General features: G+C 34.7%; 2 protein-coding genes across 5 annotated transcripts; both read left to right on the top strand.

Moving 5' to 3' along the window:
• Window positions 1-377: 377 nt before the first annotated feature.
• Window positions 378-18,532, top strand: LOC143461600 (cyclin-dependent kinase 11B-like). 3 transcript variants are annotated; one of them, XM_076959368.1, is made up of 20 exons: window positions 378-526; window positions 1,010-1,167; window positions 10,176-10,323; window positions 10,869-10,940; window positions 11,785-11,957; window positions 12,044-12,139; window positions 12,216-12,335; window positions 12,593-12,745; window positions 12,986-13,083; window positions 15,039-15,255; window positions 15,665-15,784; window positions 16,332-16,466; window positions 16,704-16,825; window positions 16,908-17,013; window positions 17,114-17,239; window positions 17,349-17,452; window positions 17,530-17,646; window positions 17,730-17,881; window positions 17,984-18,185; window positions 18,286-18,532. In XM_076959368.1, exons 1-20 carry the CDS (start codon window positions 462-464, stop codon window positions 18,370-18,372), a joined length of 2,571 nt encoding a protein of 856 aa, XP_076815483.1. In that variant the 5' UTR covers window positions 378-461; the 3' UTR covers window positions 18,373-18,532. The 3 variants fall into 3 exon arrangements, with proteins under 3 accessions (XP_076815483.1, XP_076815482.1, XP_076815484.1); XM_076959367.1 differs by having other exon boundaries at window positions 12,041-12,139; XM_076959369.1 differs by lacking the exon at window positions 378-526 and adding an exon at window positions 6,275-6,368 and having other exon boundaries at window positions 1,028-1,167; window positions 12,041-12,139.
• Window positions 18,533-22,689: 4,157 nt separating this feature from the next.
• LOC143463446 (uncharacterized) lies at window positions 22,690-26,679 on the top strand. Of its 2 annotated transcripts, none has more exons than XM_076961915.1 (9): window positions 22,690-22,812; window positions 22,882-23,043; window positions 24,577-24,718; window positions 24,942-25,115; window positions 25,295-25,359; window positions 25,614-25,643; window positions 25,784-25,861; window positions 26,061-26,157; window positions 26,441-26,679. In XM_076961915.1, exons 1-8 carry the CDS (start codon window positions 22,757-22,759, stop codon window positions 26,122-26,124), a joined length of 771 nt encoding a protein of 256 aa, XP_076818030.1. In that variant the 5' UTR covers window positions 22,690-22,756; the 3' UTR covers window positions 26,125-26,157; window positions 26,441-26,679. The 2 variants fall into 2 exon arrangements, with proteins under 2 accessions (XP_076818030.1, XP_076818029.1); XM_076961914.1 differs by having other exon boundaries at window positions 25,781-25,861.
• The last annotated feature ends 120 nt before the right edge of the window (window positions 26,680-26,799 follow it).

Raw genomic sequence — 26,799 nt, 5'->3', positions numbered from 1 at the left:
AATGAACTATGATTAAATCAATCAGCAGGTAAGGGTACAACAAGGTATATACTAACAGAAACAGATAAGGGAACACAAAGTATTAACTTTTAATACAGTTTCACATCTTAATCTAGTGTAATTCTAAATGCATGCTATCTTACATTGATTGATTTGACTTGATTTCATTGCGATATTCTTCCGATTTCAGTTGTCTGGATAATTCACTAAACTGGCAGTTTTGACGAAATAAAGTTGTTTGTTTAAACGAGGTCTGACGGTATATTATAAATAAATCTGCAAAGTTTAGTAGCAGTATGTATGATGGTGAGCATCAGGTAGTACATAACTGAGTTTTAGCTTTAGAAATATTCCAAGTGCTTAGATTTTCTTCAGTTCATCCCTATTACCTTTAATGTTTTTGCTAGTAGGAATATTTTTACACAATTTCCTTGTATTTTGTTCTGACTTCTCACACTGGTATGGAGGACGGTGAATTGGAAGAAACCATGTCGGAATTGGACCCAGGCCATCGAGGACCGAAACGGTAAATTGTCGTTTTTATCTTTTATTTTGTTTGCCTACCAGTTTGACTTAAAAAACAATTTTTTAATTGGAAAAGTCAGTATGGTAACAGGTTTGCAGAATGTGCTTGCCATGCTTTATGTGCTTGCATTGGTATTGTATCAGACATATTATTCTGTTTTTTTTAACTTTTAGATTTTGTGCTTTTCCTTTGGTTGGTATAATATGCATATAAGTCACATGCGTAGGTTACATGTGTAGTAGATGGCATTTGATTTGGGCTACTTGACAGATGCGATTTAATTCATTGAAAATAAATGTATGTATAGAATACATACATGCAATAGAGGTAGCATGCAAAACTAAAACAACAAAAGCCTTTGGTATAGTATACCTTGTTAAGTGATACCACAAATTGGCCTTTAAAAATGATCAGGTTGTTACTATACTTTCTGCCTGTTTTTGTGATATTCCTATTAACTGAGCGATCTGTTGATTTGTACAGAAATCAGTCGGTTTTGGATGATGATGAAGAAGAAACTTTGTCTATAAAACCACCCCCTGTCTCGAACAAGAAGCACAAGCGGCACCATAAAAAGCACAAGCTTAAAGAAGAAAAGAAAAAGAAAAAACACAGAGATCATCACAATCGAAACATTAGAGGTATGGAAACATTTTCTTTTGTGCCAAGTTGCTTAGCACATATTTAAACCATTAAGTTGTTTAAGCTTGGTTTTTGTTCGAGATCCCACATTCAAATGATGTTACAGTAGACTTTGCGTATTATCAGTGGAGCGGAGCCCTCCTAGTAATTCTTTTCGATTAGTTACAATTTAGTAGTCTTGGAAAACAAAATTAATTTGGATTAGGCTAACTCAGGCACTCATATAAAGGTAAATTTAATGGAGGGATATTCTCATAGGCGCCGAAGTTTACAAAATGTGGGGCGGGAAAGATAATAATGGGTTCAGGTGTTTGGGAATTCCCTGTGTCAAAGATTGTATATAGCACAATTGTATTTCTATTCATGTCTTTGCAGTACTTTGCCCCTTTTTTCTGCCTATGGATCGCTGTGAGCATGTTCTTTATTCTACCATACATCCTACTTTTAGTTCTGTGAAGTTTATAGCAAAAATGAACACAGCGCAGAAGGCACATAGTATAACACCGGAGAGGGGAAAACATTTCAAACAACAGGATATATAACCTTTTGACTCAAACTGTATTCATTTGAAACATACACATAGACCTAACATTCTAAACAAGAGTAATGAACAGTACATAATAAAACACACTGGGAAGTTAAAATAATCTCACTTGGAAAAAATATTCTGGTGAAAGGAACTGCGACCAATCCATTCATTTATTATAGAATTTAAGTCAAGTTTGTCTGCTCGTTCCTTTAGCATGTTTAAAATACAAATGTGATTAAGCCAGTTTTGAGACATGGTCGTACACAAATAAGTTTTCAGACGAGGTAAAGTACTGAAAGATCGTTCTGCTTCACAGACAGTAACTGGTAATGACAGATAAATGCGGAGCAAGGTCAAAAAATAGACATAAATTTTGGATTGCATGCATTGGCCTTAAAAAACTCACCAAAGTTATTCACAGATACTAGCTCAAATAACTTTGCCTCAGCAACTATTCTAAGCTGTTGCATTTCAAGATGAAGATGATATGTGTCCAAATCGTTGCCACACAGTTCTGCAATGCAAATAGAAATAGGTTTGCTTGGTTGGAGTAATGCATCTTCAACTGCTGAAACTGATGTCAAATCTTCTTGAGGGTACCTCTTCTTCAGTGCAGCGCAGCATTCCTAGAAAACTTTCATATAGAGCAGTGGTTCTTAAACTGGGGGGCGTGTACGATTCATAAGGGGGACGCGAGAGATGACAAATGTGCATTAGCTTCCACATTCTTCATTAAAGATGTGCATTACCTTCTACAAAGCCTAGAATTAAACGTTTGGTTTCCCAAAAACAACTACATCCGTCACATTAATGAAAGTTAATTAAAAATAAATTGTTGTTTTGCTTAATGCTTTTTTACTTTGCAATGAGGTGGGGCGCGGATATTTTAGGTACCGTCAAGGGGTGGCGTGTGCCAAAAAGTTTAAGAACCCCTGATATAGAGAGACGCATAGTATTCTTTTGCAGAAGCATTTCCTGTCTGCTGAAGCACAAGGTTTCTCAAACCTGATCGGCGCGGTAAACTTGAAAGTTTTAGGCCCAAGTTTTGTGATTCTGATTCATATTTTTCGAAAAACTGCTTCGCACGTTTTTTGTTGCCAAAACCAGACAAGATGATAAGCGGATTTGGGATAAGATTGCGAAAATGGCCTACACTCATGCCACGACGTTGGACTTAGGCGTAACCCACCTAGTGGGACACAGCGGTCGGAGAGATTTAAATGAGCTGCAGCCAATATTGAGTTTAAACTGATTGTAGCTTAGTAATTGTTTAGGAGAAGCCATGATAAAATTCACCACAGCACTTAAAATTTTAATGGCAGCAATACTCTCAATGGTGGTGTTGAAAGCATCTTGTATAACAAGATTTATTTGATGACCTGCACAGTAAATATATGTCATCGCTGGATTAATCTGCTTAAACCGTTCTTGCGCACCAGTGAGACGGCCATGCATGTTAGCTGCGCCATTATATGTTTGCCCTCGACAATTTTTCAAGTCGAATCCAACTGAAGTAACGCAGCCTGTAATAACGTTAAATAAGATGAGAGAATCTGTGCTATCGGTTGCATAAATCCCTAAAATATGTTCTTAGTCGCATAAATTCTCGTCAACATATCGAATGCAGATGGAAACCTGTTCGTGATTTGAAATGTTAGTAGTTTTATCTGCAATTATACTGAAAAACTTTGCTTTATTAATATCGGCTACGACACCTGATTACTGCCTCTGCTGTCATTTGCAAAATTTCATTTTGTACATCATGGTTTTGCTTATCTTTCAAACCAGAGTGACACATCATCATTATATTTCCTCAGTAGTTTAAGCGTTTCCACTAAGTTCGATTTGCTGTCGTCATGTCTTCTGAGAGCTAGACTTTGCTGAGCGAGAAATCTTATACTCTGAAATATTGCCTCAAGTGCAACCCTATTTCGTGTAAGACTTTCTTGTGCTTTTGAATTAACTTAAGCTGCAACGTGACTTTTTCGGGCGTAGTTCAGCTTTGCGTCAAGACAGAGCTTGTGAAGGGAGCTTGCTGTCTTCACGCAAAGCTCGCTGTGTTTCTTGGTGGCTCTTTTGATGTGCTTCCAATCTTTGTATCCTGTCAGCCAAACTGGATACTTGTGTTTGAAAGTCGAAATAACATCGGAGGTGACATGATTTGCTGAAGAAGTCCAATTGCACACTGCACAAATAGCCACGTCTTTTTGTCGATCGTATTTTATCCATTCATGCTGTTCAAGCAATCGTAAAACATATTTCTCTGCAGTGCCCAAAGTTGTTAAAGTTTCCGCTGAAAACCTAATATTGAAACTTTCGGAACTACCAGAAGTAGATGGGTCTGAAGTCGGAAATGTCTTCTTTGTCATGCGGCAAACTAACTTCATTGTCGTTTTCCCTGGTTTATTCTGAGCGAAAAACAACCTAATAAATGTTTGCCTGTCTGACCTTTCTACATCATTGCGTTTAACTGAGCTCATCTTACTTGCATTGTTCCTGTCTAAACAAATTTAAATCAAGACTTGTCAATTTATTTCAAAGACGTTCGAAAATTTAGCCTAATCTTGGCGTACTCGTACTTGTAAAATTCTGTATTAAAGTACTAGATATAGAAACATTTTGTGATGACATTTTCCAAATTGTAAAATTCCGTTTTGGAAAATTGCGCAGTGAAAAATTTTATTTCCCTATTTTTCTTTTAGAATTTTCCAGTGGTCATCTTATTGTATGACGTGTTTAATTTAGAGTTCATTCAAAAATAAATTGCATTGTTGTAATAACAGTGATTGTATCGCGAGAAAATCGCTTGTTACGCAACAAAGTTTATTATGTAATCTGTGACAAGTAAATGGGTGAGTGCAGAAAGTCTATTAGTTTTGGATCGCATTGATAAAAACGTTAGGTCTACAAAGCTTGTTGCATCTGCTATCATGATCTTAGTCGAAGTCACTGGACTGGAGTTTTCACTCTTCAAACAAGCAGCAACAATAAATTTAAGGAATTCATCTTGATTACATTACAAGGGTGTAAAATCGCTATTATTTGTCAGGAACTAAAATGCTTGGGCGCAAAAATCCGCCCAAGTTCGGTGCCCGTGGGTATTCTGTTATCCTTATAATTCCATGGGTTATACACAGTGGTGGGATTCAGTCGATTCGCAACAGTTCGTGCGAACCGGTTCTTGGAATTTTAATTACCTCAGCGAACCGGTTGTTAACAAGTGTATGTATAGGCCTATGTTATATCGGCCCCGGGTCAATATGGCATACTCGGGACCTTAGCAAAATGTTCAGTTAAAGCAGGTAGTCATATTATTATCTCAGGTTTCATATTAATTTACGGATTCTACTGCCTATTGTTGGTTTAATGCATATGTGTCAAGCATATAGCCTGGCCCATGAAGTAGTTTAGTCAGGCCCCAGACTTCCAAAGTATAACTTTAGGGAAAATGATGTTAGCAACATTAAAACTTGGTGTAAATTGGTTTAATTTGTTACAGACTTGATCAGTTTCGTTTAACACATTCAAACATTTCTAACACTCGTTTCACACAATTTAAGCATTGCTAACCCTGCAAGACAATACCTGAATTGGGAATGTGGTAATGAATTTGGGAATGTGTAATCAGTGTTGCCGTACCTACTAAGGAAAAAAATCAAACATTTGTAATGTAGCCTAATTTAGTGTTACGTTTTTGCACTCCAAAAAATATCAGTGGCAGAAGCTAATTACCAATTGAGGAACAAATTAATACATAATGACTTTTGATTTATCATAAACTGATATAATTGTTGTGCATTGTAACATGGTAACCCATGTGGAAAACAAAAACTTTTTCAAAAACATCCTTTTTCTGTATATAAATTTTTATTTCTTCAAGTATAAGATACCCTCTCTTTAGATATAAGCTCTTTAGATACCCATAAAAGAAATTTTTACTAAAAACGAGAGGCAAAAAGATGTCTTAGAATTAAGTTGGTAACCAAGACATTTTTTGCAAATCAAGGGTGTAGCTTTTTACCCTTTTTCATTTTCCATTGCATGACAATTTTATGCATGTCCTTGCCTCTATTTATAAAAAAAAATTTATTTATGAAATACAATCCACTTTATTTTGAAGCCAGTAGACCTTTTGGATAATTATAAGCAGTTGCCTGTTTGCAGTATAAATTTTTCAAAATATGAAGATGACTGTTGGGCAATGGACTATCATGACACTTTTACATGACTACGCTGTTTAACTTAGTAGCCAGTAGGCGCTACTAACTTCTGCCTATTAAATTGTGAAATCCGTCTTTTGCTTGCTACTTGCTGTTTTTAATCATTTCTCTGGGCTGTTGAGAAACACCTTAAAACTCATATTGTACAGTTTAGTTTTATAGCAAATCTATTTAACTTTATTGACTTACTAAAAGTTGTTGTCTAAGCTTTTAAACGTCTTGCCCTAAGTTTAAATTAGCAATGAACACAAAGTTTTAACAGTTTAATTGTCATATATTGATATGATAATTGTATATATTTTTTGGTTTGATTTGCTGCACTATCAGATATTGACTTTTTTGCATTATTTTTCTCAGCAAGCTTTGTTCTGCAGTTGATGCACGTGTCATTTGATGCGGATATCACAATTTAAATTGGTTGATGGAAAAATAATCAGCCTGGTGGAAAGAGGTGAACTTTTTCGTTGCAGGGAAAGTTAAAGTGAATTGATTTTCTTAAGGTTTTTAAAAGTTGGTTATGGTTATTGTAAATTTGTCTACACTTGTCAGTTACTTAAGCAAAATTATTATAGCAATGTATAGTTTTACAATCGTACCTAATAACTTGATAATCTGTTTCTGGATGTCGTTGCCTTTTGAAAAGTTAACTCTCGAAACAATATTTAAGAAACATTGTGATATGAAATTATTTAAGTATGTATACCGTAATGGAATACAATTTCAACTACTAAAAAACTTTAAGTTACATCAATATTGTTATATGCCCAGCATAAACAACAATAACAATATATATAGGCTATAGCATTTGCATAAACAACCAGACGGCCCGCAATCCTCCGGATGACTCCGTTTTCTGTATGAAACAATCTGATATAAAATTTGCCCATTGCATATTATTTGGTTATCCAGCTACCTATTGAAGCAGCTTTATGATGTGACAATACCGTAAAACAAGCAAAGTGCGAAGCCTCTTGCAGCTGTAGCTATACAGTGTGTCTGATATAGCCTGTTCTCATGTTACTGTACTTGCATTCCATCATTAAACACTGAATCCTGTACTGTATCTTAAAATTTTGAAATGGCTTCATATTCGAAAGGCAACGTGAAACCTAAAATTTGTTTTATAGCATGTTGACACCGTTTTTTTTCCTGCCTTCTCTCGAAAAGCCAGGTGAGGAAAAAGGACCTGGGACAGTTTTTCATCCCAAGTGTGACCCTCTGGGGTTTCATCAAAAACCAATGGGAGTTATAACCTGTCCGATGTCAAGTTCTACCTTCAGTGAACATTTTCTCAAAACTCCTTTGTTTAAAAAGCCTTCCTGTTTTTGACTGACTGAGTAACTGCCGACATATATATATAAATATATTTATTTTCATCTGTATAAATATATATAGAACACAAAGAAAAAAAGTTGCTATACACAGGGTTGAGGTAATTGTAATTCGCAATTAAATGTCAATCATTTGCATTTTTTTTGGTAATCCAATTATATTCAAATAAATTCAGGATTTGCGTTTGCTAATCAGTTGATTATTTGGTTGTTTAGGTTCCAAAAGCATAGTAATCGGTTGATTAAAATGGATTTTTAAATACCAAAGACAGATATAATAGTCACATGTAATGATTAAATTTTATCCGATCTAGAATCAAATTTAATCGTCAACAAATTTTTCGTTTGGCATGGCTTGTAAAAATATTTGTGCTAGTAGCAAGACTACAGTCATGGTCATCCAATTATCATTTATTGCTACAAACATTTGCATTGACACATTATAATATAAATGCAGAGCAATAGGCACTGAATAATTGTGAATTAAAACAGCGGGACTGTTAGGAGTGATTAACTTTAAGGATTACAGTAGCATATTTGTTGTCCAAAAAAAAGAAACGAGATAGTTATGTGTGTGACGTTTACTGTTGTTTCATTCTTGGGACTTTTATCTGAATGAGGCGGTTACCCTGTGGTCAAATGAAGCCAACATGTGTTGTGTACACATTCATATTGGGAAAATTTTCTTGATACCTGTTTAGAGTTTTAGTTGTATGATTTCTGAGGTATTACTTTCTTTTCATATTATAGCGCTACAATGACATCGCCATAATATGCTTTTTATCAATCGACAAGTTATTGTAGTAAGCCCTGATAGGCAAACGCAATTATAATTAAGATTCTTTGCTACTGCTATAAGAAATTTATTTTTTTATTTTTTATCCATACTAATTTATCAATTATGATATTTCTGTCTTTATCAAATGCAGAAGCAATTGTTACTTCACTCAAGCTAACTTATCAGAAGCATGTTTTTCCTCCGTTTTAAGATTTGATGATTTTAATCTCACTATCATTGGATTATTTGTGCACAATGAGCGACTGGTCCAACTTTGCCTAAGGGCAGCAAACTCTTTTATTCAGCGGAAAACAATTATGTAATAATGAAGAATCTTAGTATGGTCTCGCTTGTGCTTTGTAAAGGCATTATAGTGTGTCATTGAGCCTTCATAATTTTTTTTTCGGTTGGTTAATGTCTGTTATGTCTTACACCATTCTACTTATTTCAACTTTAAGTATTAAAGTTTTGAGAAAGTTACAGGGCATGGTATACTGGCTTGGTGGAATTGTATGAAACCATTAAAATTCCATGTTATTTTAATTAGTAATTGGTCGCTGATCTTTTGTGAGTCGTGAAACCAAAATGATGAGGTGATACCATTGCCAAGAAAGTGACGCTTAATTTTGAATATCATAAAAAGGAAGAATGGTGATCACAAAATCACTGCACTGTCACATGCATTGCAGAAGAATCCACACTAAAATAAGCAGCTGATTTAAGGTCAAAGCATGTCATGTGACGAGCATAGTTGTGAACTAACAATTGAGTTCATACAAAGTTAATGACTCCAACAAGAATCAAAAGTGTGTAGTGTCCTATATGTAGTACACCTAATGAAACACAACAAAGTAGCACGATCCTTTGCTTTCATATATGAAACAAATTGAAATACGGTACTTATGAAGGTATACAACGAACACATTACAGGCGTTAATAGGTTGTTCCAAAATGTGTCAAATTTCGCATTGTGATGCGTGACAAAATGTGTTATTCGCTCCTGATAATGTATTGCACAGGTGTTGCTGTAAGAAATGCTTGGCAATTACATTGACAATGCAAAGGCAGAAGTGGTTTAGCCTTCCTGAACTATTGCAGGTATATTGTGAGAACGTACTTGACACATTATAGCAAACCACATTAAAAACGCATGGAAAGCAAGCTTCAAAAAAACTTGTGTTACAACATATGCTATGTTCATTATGAACATTACCAAAACTTTGTAATTCCTCTATACAAGCAACCCCATTGTGCATTTTATCATGCAAAAGCTACTACATGTACCTGTTGTGGAAATTGTGTTGTAAAACTGCACGTCAAATGCTTCAAGCCTTATCTTACTGATTGCAAATGGACATATGTTTTGTGTACTTTTGTATTGTTTGGCAAAGCTTGCAGTGTTGCATCTTGTCCTTTTTGTTTTCATTAAAAGCTTAAACTTTTGCCTCGTCAACTCGACTCTGGTTCTTCCTCGGAGCAATCTAAAATTGCATGGTGCAATTGCCAAGTTCAAGGTCGAATTTGAAAATAAACATTTTAGGACGATGTATAGACTTAATTGGTATCCACCTAAAAATACTGCACCAATTTTAAAGGTTTCAAATTTTGGCAAGACTAAGTTTTAAACTAAAGTGGACAAGGAGCAGTTAAATTTTAACATTAACTTTTTCAAGATTTAGTTTGTCTTGTCAGGTTTTTCGTACTTTATGAAAAGTATGATACCGGTAACAATAAAGGTAGAGCATGAAATGCCAGTAGGTCCATGGTTCTAATTGTGGCATACCATATTCTGGGAAATACATAAGTTTTCATAACAATTTTACCTGCAGTATACTTGCTTGTGTCAAAGCAACATCCTAATTGTCATTGTTTACCTTATTTGTGAATTGCTGATATTTTTTGTTAAATAAGAGGTTTATTGAAAATATCATACTAGCATAGAGACGGATTGATTACTTTCTATTTGTTTAATTTTATTTGTTTCGATTTCATAAGTAAAATTAAGAAAATCAGTTCACTTTTTCCTGTAAGAACAAAATTACCTCTGCTCCATATAATTTTTAAAAGTAAAATTTGGTTTCTTGAATGCTGTTGTCCAAGGTTATTGGAAAATTAAAACTTTTGTTGAAAACTATATGCACTGGTACAGATAAAGATGTGGTGTTAGAATGTGAAAAACTTGAAAGAGATAAGCACAACTACGATAATCAAGGCAGTTCATCACCACCAATCAGAAGAACTCCAGACCCAGCTGAACCGTCAAAACGGAAAGATAACTATGGGAAGCCCTTTGATAGGTAAGTTCACCCAAAAGATGAGCTGGTGTCAGTAAATAAAAAAGTATATAGTAATTTATGTGTAAAACAGTGAAAATTGCTAAGTGGAATCACAAAAAATTTTCTGAAACCGAATTTATGGCATTAGACGTTAAATACAGAGCACGAGCACAATCTAGCCCTTTTAAACTTATTGATCATGCATTTTATGAACCTCAAAATGCAACAAAGTTGTTTAATAATATACAGGATATATATACGTTTACACCGCGTCTACACGTTACATGTATAGAACAACCCATGATTTGGGCATCTCTGGGCATACTGTTGCTTGAACTTCCATTTTGTGTAATCGATACATCCACAGTGCCTGTTTAGGACAACCATAACATGTGCCAAATTAATAGAGGCTTATAAAGAAATGCACAGGATAAGTTTTTCAAAATCCGTATCAATTTGTGATATTGCATTTCGGGTATTTAGTTTTATGTGGATGGTAAGAAGTATTGCTTAATACTATCACACCATCATATGTCTGGTAAATTCATTTATCATATTTTGATTAGATTGCAGAGGTCATTTGATTCTAGAAATTCTGATGAACGAGGAAAGGCGTACACTTACAAACCACATGAAAAGTAAGTTTTAGTGCAAGTAAACAAGTGTGCTTTTGTCTGAGCTCCCTGAAATATTTTTTACTGAAAATCCAGTGATAATGATAAAGTAGGAAGTTAATGTAAGTTTAACATGATATGATGGGTTACATAAAGCTTAAACGCATAAAGTATTTGATTGATTGTAAACTACCCTCAACTGTAAGTTGCATGTATTGATACAGTATGCCTTTGCCAAAAGCTCTTTATTCTCTACGACAATACGAAAAACAAATAAAACTTCAGTTTGATAAAAAATATTAACTACCTTTACAAATAAGCCACAAAAATTATTATAAAAAAACTTAGTAAGTTACATCCTGCAGCTTACAATAGAATCATTAAGGTAAGAAAAACATATTGCACCAACTGACAGTCACTTTTATATTGTGATGTTTTTGCCTTTGTTTTCGAAAAAACAACTAAACGCACAATTGCAGACTGACTTATTACCAACTGAGGCTTTTGGTAGGTAATGTGTGATGAAATAGAGATCAAGGAAATCCTGTGAAACACCCAAAATTGAGCCTTGGGCACATGGGGAATTAATTTGTTAATAGTTTAGGTGTTAAGTTACCAAATTTTAGGGTGAAATTTTATTGATTAACCATGAGCAATATACCAACCAATGGGTATCAGTCACAGTTATATTGCAAAGTAATTTGTGTTATCTTGCCATCAATGAGAACAACACAACAGGGTGATATGTATTATGATGGTATTAAAATTTTTATTCTAATGTTGGAACCATTTCTCACCCAGAGATGGCCCATTTTCTACAGTCTAGGCAAAAGTATCTTTAACTACATAAGACTTAATTGTTTTTTAGAGACTATTTACCAAGTCGTGGTGATTCCAAATATGATAGACAGCGCATCCCAGGATATTTTTCTGCAGGGAAATTGTCCCATCGGGAAAGGATGCCGGTGTATCCTCCAAAGAGAGAGGAGAGAGAATATGATCCCCGTGGTGCTTACAAAGTCAGAAAAGAGGAATCCTATTGTAAGTTATGAAGATTTTATCAGCTGCTTTTTGCTATTAAGAATATAACTGTTAAATAACAAAGTTGATAATGCATTACATAGTAGCACGTGGAAAAGAGCCTTTGTTAAGAAGACAATTTGACGATGATGATGAATATGACAGGAGAATTATAAGACATTCTGGCTATAGAGAGGATAAAGGTGGGTTTGGGTAATAATGTTGTTCTTAATTTTTTTAATGTCTCTGAAGAATTTTGAGTCATCTATCTCTGTGCAGGTAACCATTCCCGATCAGTGTCATCCTCAGTTGTTGTTCGTTCCATGCCATCATCTGTTGCAAAGCTTTCACGTAAATCAGATAGTTCATTGAGCAGCACTTACAAAAACAGAATGGCAGGTTTGTGTTAAAGTTCTGATTTGAATTGGGGTATGTCCTGTTTTGCTACAGTGGCTCAAACCTTATCCAGTGTATTGCGTTTAGACGTAAAACTGTTTAATTCTATTTGAGTTTTATTTTATCAATCATGCCGTAACATTAATAATAATGCATTCTAATCTCTAATATTATGTGTGGTAATTTAGAATGTGTATTTTGTATACATTTGAAGCAAGCTACACGTGTTTTTACATACTATGTCACAAATTATAATTCAGATGATGTAAAAAATAATGCCAATGGTCAGAAACGTAAATATGACGATCGTCCGTTATCAAGAAAAACTTCACCAATGTCTAACAAACCTAAAATGCAAATTGAAAGTAATCCACAGTTTGTGTCAGAGATTGTTAGCAGCGAAGATTCTTCAGGTGCAAGTAATATTAAGTATATTATTGTGAAATAGAGAAAAATATTTTGTGTATAATTATGTTGTTGTTAAATTGCTTGCATTTGTGTGTATATTTGTTGCAAGTTTTGTGATAGCTTTTGTATGAAAGTATACTGATCGTTTTTGGTATGAATAATATGAAAGTAGTTAATGTCAAATTATTTTAAAATGTTAAAATATATATAAGTTAAAACTGTTTTGTCTTAAATTGTTTTCACAGAATCGTCTGGTTCATCCAGTAACGAGAGTGAAGAAGAAGTTGAATTAATTAAACATGAGCGAAGGAAAAAAGACCCACAACTTCCCAAGCAGTATCAGGTAGTTTATCAACTTTTTGTTGTCCCCCTGCATAACAATGTTGATTGTGACTATATTTTCATTATGTAGGGATATTTGCTAATTCAGAGGTTCTCAATCTTTTTTTAACACAAACCAATTTTTCTTCATTTTAGATGCTCCAACCAAACCTTTTGTTATACCATATCTCAAATTAATTGACTAATTATTCGCGATTCCTCAAACACTCGGAAAATGTAATTTTGTCATGAGCACTAAATCATGTGAAACCACAATACCTGACACCATAATAGGTTGCAAATAAAACATTGCTTGCAAATACTTAATAGCGATATATATCCTACCAGCTTGCTAATGCACCGTTCTTCAAGAAAGGGAGCATTGTTTCTAAGGTGTTTCATCATCAATGTAATATGCTGCAACAAACACTTGTCAAAAATATCACGGATTGTTTGACAATGGTTAATTGGTTTATGCCTTTGCTGATTTGACCAACAAACGTTTTTGTGCTGTGTTAAGCACCTTACATCAAAAACAAAACCGAGTAGTCATGTAAGTAATGCCTGGTGGTGCAAACACAGGTTGCAAGGAAAATATTAAGACCCAACGGATAATGCATGACGACCGAACTTTGGTTTGCAACCCACAGGTTGACAACCCATATGCTAACTTCTTTAACAAATATTTGAGAATGAGACATATTATTTCTTTGTTAGTACTGTGTACTGTATAGTAAAATAAAAAGAAGGATATTGAATGGCACCGTATGGGTAACTTTTATTTTCAATTTCTAATTTTTTAATGTTTAACAACAGATAAGAGCATTTTGAAGGAAGCGTTAAATTTGCCAAGCATCAGATCCTGGACTTTTTTGCGGAAACTATTTTCAGCACTCTGCTATTTGTCACATTGTAGATATCTCGTTAAGCTGTTTTATTCCAAGTTATGTTGATTTTTCCCTCTGCATAACGCTCAACCACAAAAAAATGCCAGGCTGTGAGTTAATGACATAGTTTTCCTACTTGCTGGGAAGCAAATACACACAATAAATTTTTGTGTAACTTAGAAAGGTTGCCCCATTATAAATAAATTTTATCCAGAACATTGGGAATTTTCAGGCAAAGTAGAGTGATTACAGAGTAAAGACAGTTTAAATGCTACCTTGTACTTACCTCATTAAAATGATTCTTTTTACTTGCACGACTCATTCCCACATCGGTTAAACCACAGGTTTCCAACCTTTCTACACTGGGGGGACCGGTAAAGATTTCAAAAAAAATGTTTACGGATTGGCAACAAAAGATCATGGTGAATAAAACAGACGTTTCTAATCATTTTCTTAGCCAATGTTGTCGTTGCATAATATGATGCAAAAATTTGGCATAAGCTATGTATTTTAGACGAAAAATTAGAACAAAACGGCAATCAAATCGACTCAAAACAACAAATTGTCAATCCATTTACATACAAAATCAATGTTAGTGGGAAATTTGTATTACAACACGCAGTTAATGACGAAACAATTAAAAACGGCACAAAATTTAAGACATTCTAGGTCATCGGAAGATTAGCCATTATTATAAAACAATTTTGTGGTATCAACGAAGGTGAGATACGCCAGTTTTATTGCTGTGAATTGGTCAAGCGTAAAATGAGTTTTACAGGGAGTAACAACTTTGCAATGCTTATGATTCCATACTAAAACTAGCTTGGCAGGAAGTAAGATACTTTGTGGACCAGCGGTTGAGAACCACTGGTTTAAATAACGGGTACTAATCAAGCAACGAATTTCTACACTGTTGTATAAATGATCATCGTTAGCAGGTTCTTGCTTTGTCACAACAACCTGCCCATATTACACAATGCAGTCTTGAATATTAAATTACGCAATTTCAGATAGATTTCGTAAAAATTTTTATTGATAAGGGTTTTGGTGTTGTTGCTTTTTATTTCAACATATTACACAATGGGTTTAGGATGAAAGTAAAACTCCAGAGGAGGATAGTTCATCTGAAGAGGAAAATGAGGAAGAAGAAGAAGAGGAAAACCTTGAAGAGGAATCTTCATCTGGTGAAGATGCTGGAAGTGATGAACCTGCAGCTTCAAACTCTAGCGTTGCTTCTATTTCTGGTAATTCTGAAGATGAAGAAGCAGAAGAAGATGAGTCAATTAATGAAAGCAATGAAGACAACGGTATTTCATACAATCTGTTTTAAAAATCAAGTTATTGGTTATAGGGGTAGTGTTACATTTCACTGTTTTCAGTTCAATTTTCAGCTTGGATTGATATGTATTACAAAGTCCTATTATTATATTGTGACATTTTTTTCATAACACATTTTATCTGTAGGATAGTTGAAGTAGGTAGTAACAATAGTATTAGATATATTTGTAAATAATTAACTACCCAGAATTGTAAAAGAATACAAACACATCTTGAATAAAGTTCATAACTAATTATAAATATTAAAATTAACTAAGAAGTAAAAATGTATTACAATTGACATTTAAATTAATAGGAAAAATACGTTTTTTTTTATTAAAGCTCAAGAGATAATAAACCCTTGTTTTGAATGACAGAAAAAATATTTTATATATTTAGATGATGAAGATGATAATGAACAAAGCTTTCAGAATGAAGAGAGTGGATTCGAAGGAGAAGATCAGAATTACACTGCTTCAGACCTTGAGGATGAGATGCCATCACCTGAACCATCACCTCGTAAGTTGCTACAAATGTTTTTAGATTGAAACCCTGCTTTTTGGGAAAGCTGGACTTTTGATCAAAAACTGCTTTATTGGTAATTCGACCTGTGCAGGGTTTTGAAGTGGCAAGTCTCGCATTAAAAAAAAAACGGTTCCAACACTTTTATTGACTTGCTTTACTCCAAATCCTATTTCCAGTCATGCGATTTTTTTCTTTTGAAACTAGTTTTGCTCTGGCTAGGTGGTGTTTCCACCCACTACCACAAATGTTTGCGAGAAAGCTCTTGGCCTCAAAACATAATCAGTAACAATAAAGCAGGAATGGATGCCCATGCTGTGTATGGTTCTCTCGTGCTTTATATGTATTAACCGTCTGGTTGCAGTTGTACATCGCTTCATGTCTTTCATTGCAGGAGTCAAAGTCCAGTGGGTTGGATTAAACGGACTTCAGATACTACGCTGTCCAAAGTTTCTTACCCGATTGGACTTGGCAAAGACAGCTTTCTACTAGAATAATAAACTAATGAATAGGCGCCTTATATTTTATAAGAATCTCTTTACAGTAGACAAGGGACCAGAGTTGCCCTTCTACTACCCGGCCCTGCAAGGCTGTCGGAGTGTTGATGAATTTCAGTGTCTCAATAGAATCGAAGAAGGAACATATGGAGTAGTGTATCGGGCTAAGGATAAAAAAACAGGTTTCAAATGGCGTTTTTAGGGTTTTCTTAAGCTTCCGCTTCATCATTCAGGGAAGTAGCAACAGACAACGAGCGTTATATTTTCTTTACCTCGTCCGTTATAATATTTCTATGCTCATTACTCTAAGGCATTAAATTCTTCTTTGATATGCTTAAAATATTCTTGTTTTAATGTTTTACACATTTTGTAATTTATTACAGTCGTTTTTTTAGTACAGTGTGTTCTATTGTGCACAGATGAAGTGGTTGCTTTAAAACGATTGAAGATGGAGAAAGAAAAGGAAGGTTTTCCAATTACATCGCTACGTGAAGTTTGCACACTGCTTAAAGCACACCATCCCAACATTGTCAGAGTCCAAGTTAGTAATTTTATTGGCTTAAAAGTGTTCTTAACGATGTTTACAATCCAACTTATGCAAAAATCTATACATATCATATTAGGAAATTGTTGTTGGTTCAAACGTGGATAAAATTTATATTGTCATGGATTACGTTGAGCATGACTTGAAGAGTTTGATGGAAACCATGAAACAACCATTCCTCATAGGTGATTTACTATATTGTTGGCTGCTAGTTAAAGGAATTTTATATGAAAAATTCATAGTAGGGATTTACTTAAATGTTCGGTTTAATGTGCGTTTTGTTAGGTGAAGTAAAAACGCTTCTAATACAATTGTTGCGGGGCGTGCACCACCTTCACGATAATTGGATACTTCATCGGGATTTAAAAACGTCCAATCTGCTGTTAAGCCATCGTGGAATTCTTAAAATCGGTAATTATATTCAGTTACTCATGCAAGGATAGTGGAAGTCAGTGAAACAATTTTGTTGTGTTTAGTTCGTTAAATACTTTGTATTTCATGTACACTGCACATTGAACAGGTGACTTCGGTTTAGCGAGGGAGTATGGTTCGCCTCTGAAACCTTACACTCCAATTGTGGTGACGTTATGGTATCGTTCACCTGAACTACTGCTGGGTACCAAGGTACTTGTGTATTAATAGATTTGTGTAACATTCCTGTTGGAAACATTTTTGTCATGTTATTAGAAGTACTTTTGTAGGAATATTCCACTGCGATTGACATTTGGAGTGTTGGATGCATCTTTGCGGAGTTTTTAAGCAAGAAACCGCTTTTTCCTGGAAAATCGGAGATAATGCAATTAAATTTAATATTTAAGGTTAGTTGTGTATGATTGTTATATAAGAACGGCAGATTTAACTTAAATTTTTAATTACAAAATATACTATTGCGCTATCCAAGGAGCTCGGCACTCCTAGTGAGAAAATATGGCCGGGCTACAACGATCTTCCCATTGTGAAGAAAACAACTTTTTCTGATTATCCATACAACACTTTACGAAAAAGATTCGGTGCAACTGACATTTCAGAAAAGGGTTTTGATTTATTAAACAGGTAAATAAACATACGTAACTTGAAAGTTAAAATATCGCATTGTAAATTTTCTTATGCCAGATATGCGGTTGCAGTTATTAAAAATACCGGTAAATTTTTTAGATTCCTGACTTACTGTCCAGAAAAACGGATCAGTGCATTTAAGGCTTTGCAGCATGAATGGTTTACTGAAACGCCAAAACCAGTTGAGCCGTCTATGTTTCCAACGTGGCCTGCCAAAAGCGAACAAGCAAGGGTGAAGAGGAAAACAGATGTGAAAACTCCCAAAGCACCCGAGGGTGCTATGGGTTACAACAAGTTACTGGTAGGCAGCCGGTTGCTATTGTTAAATTTATTGGTTAGTATTCAAAAGTTGAAGTAATGAACGGGGCAAAACTAATTTATTATTCTAATTTGATCTGCAGAATGAAGAAGAGAAACTCGGCTTTCAATTAACCGCCCCAGAACATGGACTCAGCAAGCACGGAACGGGTTTCAGTTTAAAGTTCTGATATGAGATTTATGTTTTTCTTGCATTCCGTTGATCATTACTTCCATTGCAGCATCAGAGTGCTCAGAAATACGCACTGTTTATTGCAAACATAACAATGCGTTGGAATTTTCCATAAACTGCCAATTTTTTCTTGTAAATACACTTTTCTGTGTACCATAGTACCTCCTTTATTTTGTTCTTGCGATTGCCAGACTTGCGGTTTTTGGAAATGTGCTGTTTGCAAAAATCACGCAAACACTATCTCCAGTCGCATGTTGTTAGTAAGGCATGTTGCCGGTTTGATCACACAAAGGATTACAAATTTTGAGGCAGCATACAAACTTTGTGATGTCTGCGGAAAACGTAGTATGGCGTACAGGAATGAATGCTTAACAATTAACCAAAAATTCCTTCAAAACTTCGTAACCCAGTAACTGGTCTGCTATGTTTTTTTGTACTAATGCTAAACAATAATCAATCTGAAGAAACATTGGCAGCAAAATGCTGGGTAATTGATAACACATATGCAGAGTCAGTTAAACCGTCAATTTTCGCAAACGTTAAATGCAAAAGATAGCATGCACAAATAATAATAGAAACGACGCAGTCTGGCCTAGAATTGTTCATTACTTCAGATCTACGCCCGATACTATTCCAAAAACGATAAGTTAGCGTCCTATGTTCTATTGGACATGGACAAACCGGCAAAAACAGCAAAGTAAAGATTCAGCGGGTATCATGCTATTTGTAGCAACCACCATATTTATACTTGACAAGCGCATTGCGATCAATCATTTAAATACACCAGTTATGCGAAACAAGCACATGACGTCATTTAACACGCATTCTGTCTTGGAAGCAAATCGAGTGTTTGCTTCACAACAAATGTGATTGGTGTTCCGTGTGCGATACCAGTGGCTCCATGCCATATAATACCCTTGCATGTTTGACAATCGAAACTGGCATAAATACTGGTTCGGTAATCTGGGCTAGAGTGTTGAGGAATCGCCCGATTTATGTCGTGAACACTTTCCTCAGTTCGAGGAAGAATGTTATCATAACGAACCATTGAGACTCAGTTGTTTGATTTGTGAACAGACCTGTATGTGAACACCAAACAGTCAGAAAGCCACCTTGAATCGCAAGCGGCGATGCGAAGAAACTAATGATTCTTCCGGTGCCGTTGCTTGCGCATGCGTTGATCACGCAATCGCGTTTAGTGTACAGACAAAATCGAAACGTACGTCGGCGTAAATGACGTTTATCGTGCACATAGCATCCATTGTTCAGGCAGACTTGACATTTGTATTTATGGTAACAACAATTTTGTGGGTTAAGTAAACTTGGTCGGGCTTATTTTCTACGTTTCTGTGCAAATTCAAACCGCTTTCCTGCATTATGAGACTCAGGGCAGGAAACTACAGCAAACACTACATAGGGATTCAGCGGAGATCTGGATAAACAGGCTGTGCGTATGATAAACTTGTTTGGCCTTGACGTTGGCGTGTGCTTGTTTATTATATGTACTGTTGTTGTAACGTCGCATGGCTAGGCATAAGTTTTTCTCTGACATTCCTTGGATATTGTTGCCTGCTTTTAAATATCATACCGGCCGGTAACTTAGTTGAGAGTCGGCACAAGAATACCAAGAACTAGCCGAGTAAATGGCAGGATCTGCGTGAAGTTTCAGGTAAACGATATATTATAATTATTGTGATATGTATGTTTCTAAAAAGTCTATATTAATTTTTTATTTAGATGAATGCATTTCCTCTATTAACTGTGACTCGCATCTGTTCTCAGATGGGAGCATTATTATTATTATTATTATTACAGGCAAAGTTTATATTTACAGGTTAACAATACTCATGCTTAAACAACGCGTCAGTTAATACTTAATAGACATCTAGAAAGATTACATTCAACATGACAATCGTCAAGTTCAATTGCCTGGTGATTATAGGATGTCCACTACTGTATAACATTCGACTAATTCTTTTCTTGACCTCAACAACTCATACTTTATGAGGTGGAAAACGGTTACATATATACAGGTTGCATGCAGATAATAAAGAAACCAATAACTAAATCCAACAAATATAAATTGCACACAGAAAGTGGTGTAGTTAAGATGTCAATCTTATTTACTTTGCCGTTTAGCCAACGGGGATCAAGTAAATATGTTTATTGTTTCTTTTGTAACTTGCACATTAATTGTTATCTTCAAGATTGATTAATTATTGTTTCTCTAACTAATTATCGTCTTCATAATTCATGAACGGCATCAAAAGTTGTCAATACACGGTCATAAAAACATCAATTTCGGTTAAACAAGTGCATTATTTCTCTAGGTTAGTTTTTCTAACGCTTGTTCAAAAGTCATACAACTTATTAACAATTGCATCTAGGCTTTCCAGGCAAGTGCTATGGTAAAAATAAATGCATTTGGCTATTTCGTTAAGTTTTCAGAAATGGAAACACTGGTTATGCCACTTTCTGAGATGGAGCCGTAACAGACCATCTGCCAAAAGACATGTGTCTCGGATATCTAGTGGTATCGGTGGCATGTGTCTTGGATACGGAGCTGTAACTGAGGCATGTTCTCGGATAGCATGGGACGTGTTTAATTTTGTGTGCACATAATACACAGGCAAAAATTAGAGGAACCGTGATAAAATGGCAAGATTGACATTTGCAGAACATTGAATCGTAAGGAATTCCGGAATGTTTCATGCTTCAATGTTTGTAATGAATACAGTTTTGATATTTGGAGAGTGCATCAGGTAAAAAATTTTCAAATCAAGGCTCGCAATTTACTTCGTATTTGCGTATTGTAGGCTACTAAAACACACTCAGTGAAAATCTTTAATACACCCAATGTGTCGCGTTACGCCACAATGGAACGGATAGGCCATAGGTGAAATAAGTAATGCTTTTAATCACTATACATCAATTACTAAAGTGTTAAAGAACTGATGTATTATGGGGCGCCGTTTTTTTAAAAAAAATTTTTTTGCTAGAAAACGCTTTTGTAAGCCAACAATTGAAAAATCAGGAGGATTTAGTCTACATTAAATTGAACTGATTTCTTTATACTACCTAAATACTGCGTAATTTATAATACATGATTTACAAAAGTTAATATTTAGTACCATTTTTTTCTATTTTCTACTTTTTTGATCAATAGAATTTCGCAAGATATAAAATCATATCGTTTTGTTACGTGGCCTGTGCAATTGTGGCTTTTCGAAAACTGGGCATTCCATCTGGGTATGCCCTGCTGAGCTTTTAACGGACAGTCTCTCGTTTGTCGGGTGTTTATAAGCACGTCTTGTCCTGTTACAAGTTTAGCACCATACTCTAGCATCGAATGCAAAAAAGTGAACAACATACTGTAATACGAACTTCAAGATATAGTAGAGTCGCGCCAATTACGTTCAACAAAATAGCTACTTAATCAGTAAAATAAACCACGTTTCAGGTTTTAGCGAGTAGTGGTGCAGTGAACACTGATGTTGTCAAATTCTCGGACAGATAGCCTAGCGGTAAGAGTATGGCGAAGTTATGTTTTTCGGTTGATATAGGCTAATCGGAGAGGTATGTATTCAGTATATTTGGCTATCACTCCTGACTCCGAAGACTGCTGTTAGAATGGCTGCTTGCTTAAGTTATATATTAATTAATACATAAGCTCATCTGTGATTTTTTGGAGACTGATGCCTCGGGCGCTCAAAACGTAGAATAGTAGAAAGTTAGAACAAATAGCAAACGTACACACGGCAGTTAAAATACGTACCTTTTAGGCTACACAAAGCATTAAAAAAAATTTAAAAGCGTCAACCAGCGACAAAACAATAATGCTTTGCTGGCTGTTATTGTAGTACGTTACGCGAGAAAAGTATCCAAAGAAAAAATTCACACCTGACTAATTTGGGATCTTGAAAAGTCCAGAACATTGCACATACCTGCCTCAAAAAAATCTAACGAAGGCTGTCAAGAACGTTTTTCGTTGGCCAATGTAAGGACTAGGCCTATTTTTAACCTAATCTTGGATAATTTGTATAAACTGGTCTTACTACCCACTTATATGCGTACACTTCAGGGCTTTGCACGCCTAATTTTTGGTCTGTATAAACACGATTTCTTTTTTAAAACTGCCCAACTTTTCAGTCCAGGCCATACCTAATGTAATGCCCATGGGCAAGGCATTAACAACACTTGCTCTTGTTCAGTGGACTTGGTGGACAGTTCCAAATTCGGGCGATAGTATATCTGTTATGAAATATTATGTTGTTTCATTGTTTCACACAAATTTATACGAAATGCATTAATTTTTTTTATTTTGTAATCAATTAAAGCTGACAGAAAAAACTTGATTAGGCTAATTACTGTCAATGTGACAAATGTCTAGAGGTCGTGGAAGTTTTCCATTTAGTGATGGTGACTGGACTTGTGCAGAGTAAGAATTTAGTCTTATGGAATGTTTCAGTTTAAATTTAAAATTACGGGTTGTTTTTGTTTTGTTTAGGTGTGGTAATGTGAACTTTGCTCGACGTACAGAATGCAACAGATGTAGAGAGCCCAAAAAACTTGGGGTGAAAAGAGTTAAACAAGGTGGTGTCCAAATAGGAAAAGCAGCCGCAGAAAAAAGCCATGGATTGTTTAGTGCAGATGACTGGATTTGCAAAACGTATGATAAAAATAAAATTCGTCTTACTTACATTACTTTATATTAACAACAGAAATGCAATTACTTGACTTAACTTTAGTTGAAATTTTGAATTTAACCAAAATCATATTCATTGGTTCTGGTAAAAGTAAAACTGTTTTTAGGATGTATTAATTAGTCAGCTTCATGGTCTAGTGGTTAGAGCCCTAGAATCGCAGCAAATACAGCTCGTGTTCCTTGTCTGAAACCCAGTAGACAGTTTCCAATTCGGGCTACGGTATACTGCATGAAAAACAAAAGAAAAAATGTGTGACAATTGGAACTTGCACGAAGGCTAGCTTGGTAACCAGGAATCATTGCCGGGTTTAAGTTGTGCAGAAGCTTTCTCCAGTCTGACGACAAAGATTACCATACCAATGCATGCAAACATCCGAATGATAATTAATTCAGAAATATTTTCAATTTTAACTGAAGGCATTTTGTTGTTCTCAAAGTGTAAGCTTTGCTCATCATATATATTGCAACCAACTGAAAAATTTAGTGTCATGTTTACCAACTGTCATACCAACACTAATTGCAGACATACTGCAAACATTTCTATCTGTCATTTCAATAATCATAATTTGATCAATATTTTAACCTTGATAATTTAGTTAGTCGTGTTAAACTGTAAATGATATTCATGCGCCATAACGATAGAAATGTAACTTTTACTAGAAACTGTACTTACATCATCAGTTTTTCATTTTTTGCAAGAAAATGAGAAAAAATTAACTTATTTCTACTCTGATTGACATTTGTGTAAAATTGAACAAACATTGTTAAAAACAGGTCAAAAATGAAATTGTCTTTTATCCCCTTGTAATATGCTAATGTTCCTTCAGATTCAATTGAACTAGCTGTCGTGTTTGCACGGTCTGTGTGAGCGCATGTTAAATCACATAATTGGTAGGAACATCAGTATATTACACCCCTAGTCTTGTTTTAATAGGGATGCATTTTTATAGCAAGACTGACTAATATTGTCACTGGAATATGTTCAAAATAGCCTAATATTTTCACGAAAGTAATAAGTTTTCACATCTTAAAAGCAAAATGCTGGGAACAACAAGTAATTCGAAGTAGTAAAACTAAAGACAAAGCAGATACAAACATTTAAATTGTAAAGGTATCAACTATGTATAGCTATCCTCATTCTCAGCGCAAGGTAGAACTAAATAAACGATGTAATTATTTTCTACTTGTAACGAGAGAGCAGAGTAAAATCCATTTTCCCTCTACTTGTTTAAATCTCTGAATGGTTTTATTTTTTCTAGTATTTTTGATTTTACTTTCTGATAATTTTTTTTCTTGAATGAAATTGATATATCTGCCAGTTATAACTTTATTTTCTGTCAATTTTATCAGCTTAAGATACTTTAAACTTCAAATTTCAGTTGTAATCTTTTGCTTACATTATAATTCTGATTTCGTTAGACTGCATGTAATGCATAATTTGTTTTGCATTATAAACATTGTGAAGCATTTTTACCTTTCAAACCGGTGAAATTTTAGCTGTGGAAATGTGAACTGGGCACGCCGTTCTGATTGCAACATGTGCAACACGCCTAAAGTAGGAGTGCAAGAAGAAAGGACTGGGCTTGGTGGTGGATTTAATGAAAGAGAGAATTTGCAGTATAACAGGAATAGAGCGGAAGTATGTTAAAGAACTATGTCCAAGATCTCAACCCCAATACATTACCACTTGTACTTGCAATTAACATTTTCCTTACATGAAGAGCAGGTAGTGTCAACTCTACTTTCAACTTCACAAAGTAAATCATTCACACATTCTATACACTACTATTCTTAAGTACTGGTAACGCACAAGTTCTCTAACATGCTTGAAGTAAGAAATTTATGCAACCTTCTTTTTTTAGGATTCAGATGACGAGTATGATAAGTATGGCAGAAAAAAGAGAAGGAAGACAAGCAATGGATCTGTTTCAAAACAAAAAGAATTAAATGTTGAACACGAAGCTGATGAGGAAGAAAGTGATGATGATGATGAAGATGGTGATTTATCGAAATATAATTTGGATGATGACGATGATGTAAGTTGGCAATTATTTTTCTTTCTATAAGATATATATACATATACATGAATAGGAGCTGGTATTCGTGGATTACAGTGTTACTGCCTGGTGGAAATAGTATATGTTGATTATGTACACAAATTTTGTGGTTTTGGGTTCATTGGTTTGTATGTAGTAACTAGCCTAAATGTGTCTAGGACGATGGAGATGCATCAAAATATGATCTTGAAGCTTCTGATTCTGATAAAGACAGAAAACCAAGGTTAAACATTTATATATATGCGAGCTTTTACATATTGATTACAAACTAGTGCGTACAGGGTAATATTATGATGGCTCAATTTTTGTGGTTGTGTAAATTGTTTTTAAGATATATGAGGAAGGTTTTGAAAAAGTGTTATATTGTGGTCATGCCATTTAATTAATTTCCCATATAAGATCACCAACACAATTTTATTATCATGGATAGTAAATTTATATTGGTTGTTTGATTTGTAATTAAATGAATTTATGCAGATCCAGTAGCAGATCTTCATCCAGTTCCAGGTAGATCACTTACCCTTATCCTTTTAAAATCTGTTCTTGGTTTTACCACATATTTTAATGTTGAGTGGAATGTTATTGCATATTTCTACATTGACATGATCTGAATTGACATTGACTGAATTTCAATGTGTTCATAGAAGCCCAAGCAGAAAGCGTCATTATTCATCATCATCAAGAGATTCTCGATCTCCTAGTCGTAAAAGGGATAGACGCAAAAGGTGAGATTGTGCTCAAGTGATATATCAGTGATATATACAGTATGCAGCATGTATGTTAACATTAAGTTGTTGATTTCTATCTATTTCAAGAATTTTTACACCTAATTCTGTCAAATCAATCAATCTAGGAAAACATTTAAATTGGCATAAGGTTTATTGATACAGTGGTTATGTTAACAAAATATTCATTCATTCATAGTCGTAGCTACAGCTCACGTAGCCGCAGTCGCTCATCAAGTCCAGGACGTCGCCGGCGGCACTAAATCTGTCTCGTTCTGTTTTACATCTTTGTAAAGGTTTGGGTGAAGAGGAGATTCCTCAAAATTATTAATTTATACAAATTAGTTGTTAAATAAATAAACTTCATCAAAAGATAAGGTGAAAGTTTTACTTCAGTTTAAATGTAATAGACTACATGATGATAATCCAATGCATATTTATGCTTTTATCACTACTGGGGTTGGTTAAATTTAAGGTACTTGTTGGCTCCAGTGGTTGTTCCAAGTAAATTTAAACTAAAATGAAAATTTTTCATTTTGGTAAAAATTTATTGTATCATCATTGTTTAATACTTTCTAGGTTAACAACACCCAGCTTTGGCGGCATGTGAACACTGTTTAAACATCATTGACGTTAAGCTCTACACGTATTTGTAGAATTGAGAATGCTTTCCAGCTGGTAAATCAATGTGTGACTTGCATTTTTTGGCTTTTTGGTTAAGCCTTTTTAACAGCGTACATTACTGTAATTTTTCCACTTGATTTTGCAAAAACTGATATGGATCTATTTATACCTGAAATAAAAGTGGTTTGGAAGAATTTCATATTTAGTTTTGAGAGAATAACATGATGCCTACTAACTATAGTTGACAACAATTAGCAAAATACCAGCAAGTATCCACTTTTTTTATTGATATATACGAAAAACAAGCATTTTAA

This window comes from Clavelina lepadiformis, chromosome 6 (assembly GCF_947623445.1).
Source record: "Clavelina lepadiformis chromosome 6, kaClaLepa1.1, whole genome shotgun sequence".
NCBI lineage: Eukaryota > Metazoa > Chordata > Ascidiacea > Aplousobranchia > Clavelinidae > Clavelina > Clavelina lepadiformis.
This window is presented reverse-complemented; position numbering and strand designations above follow the sequence as displayed.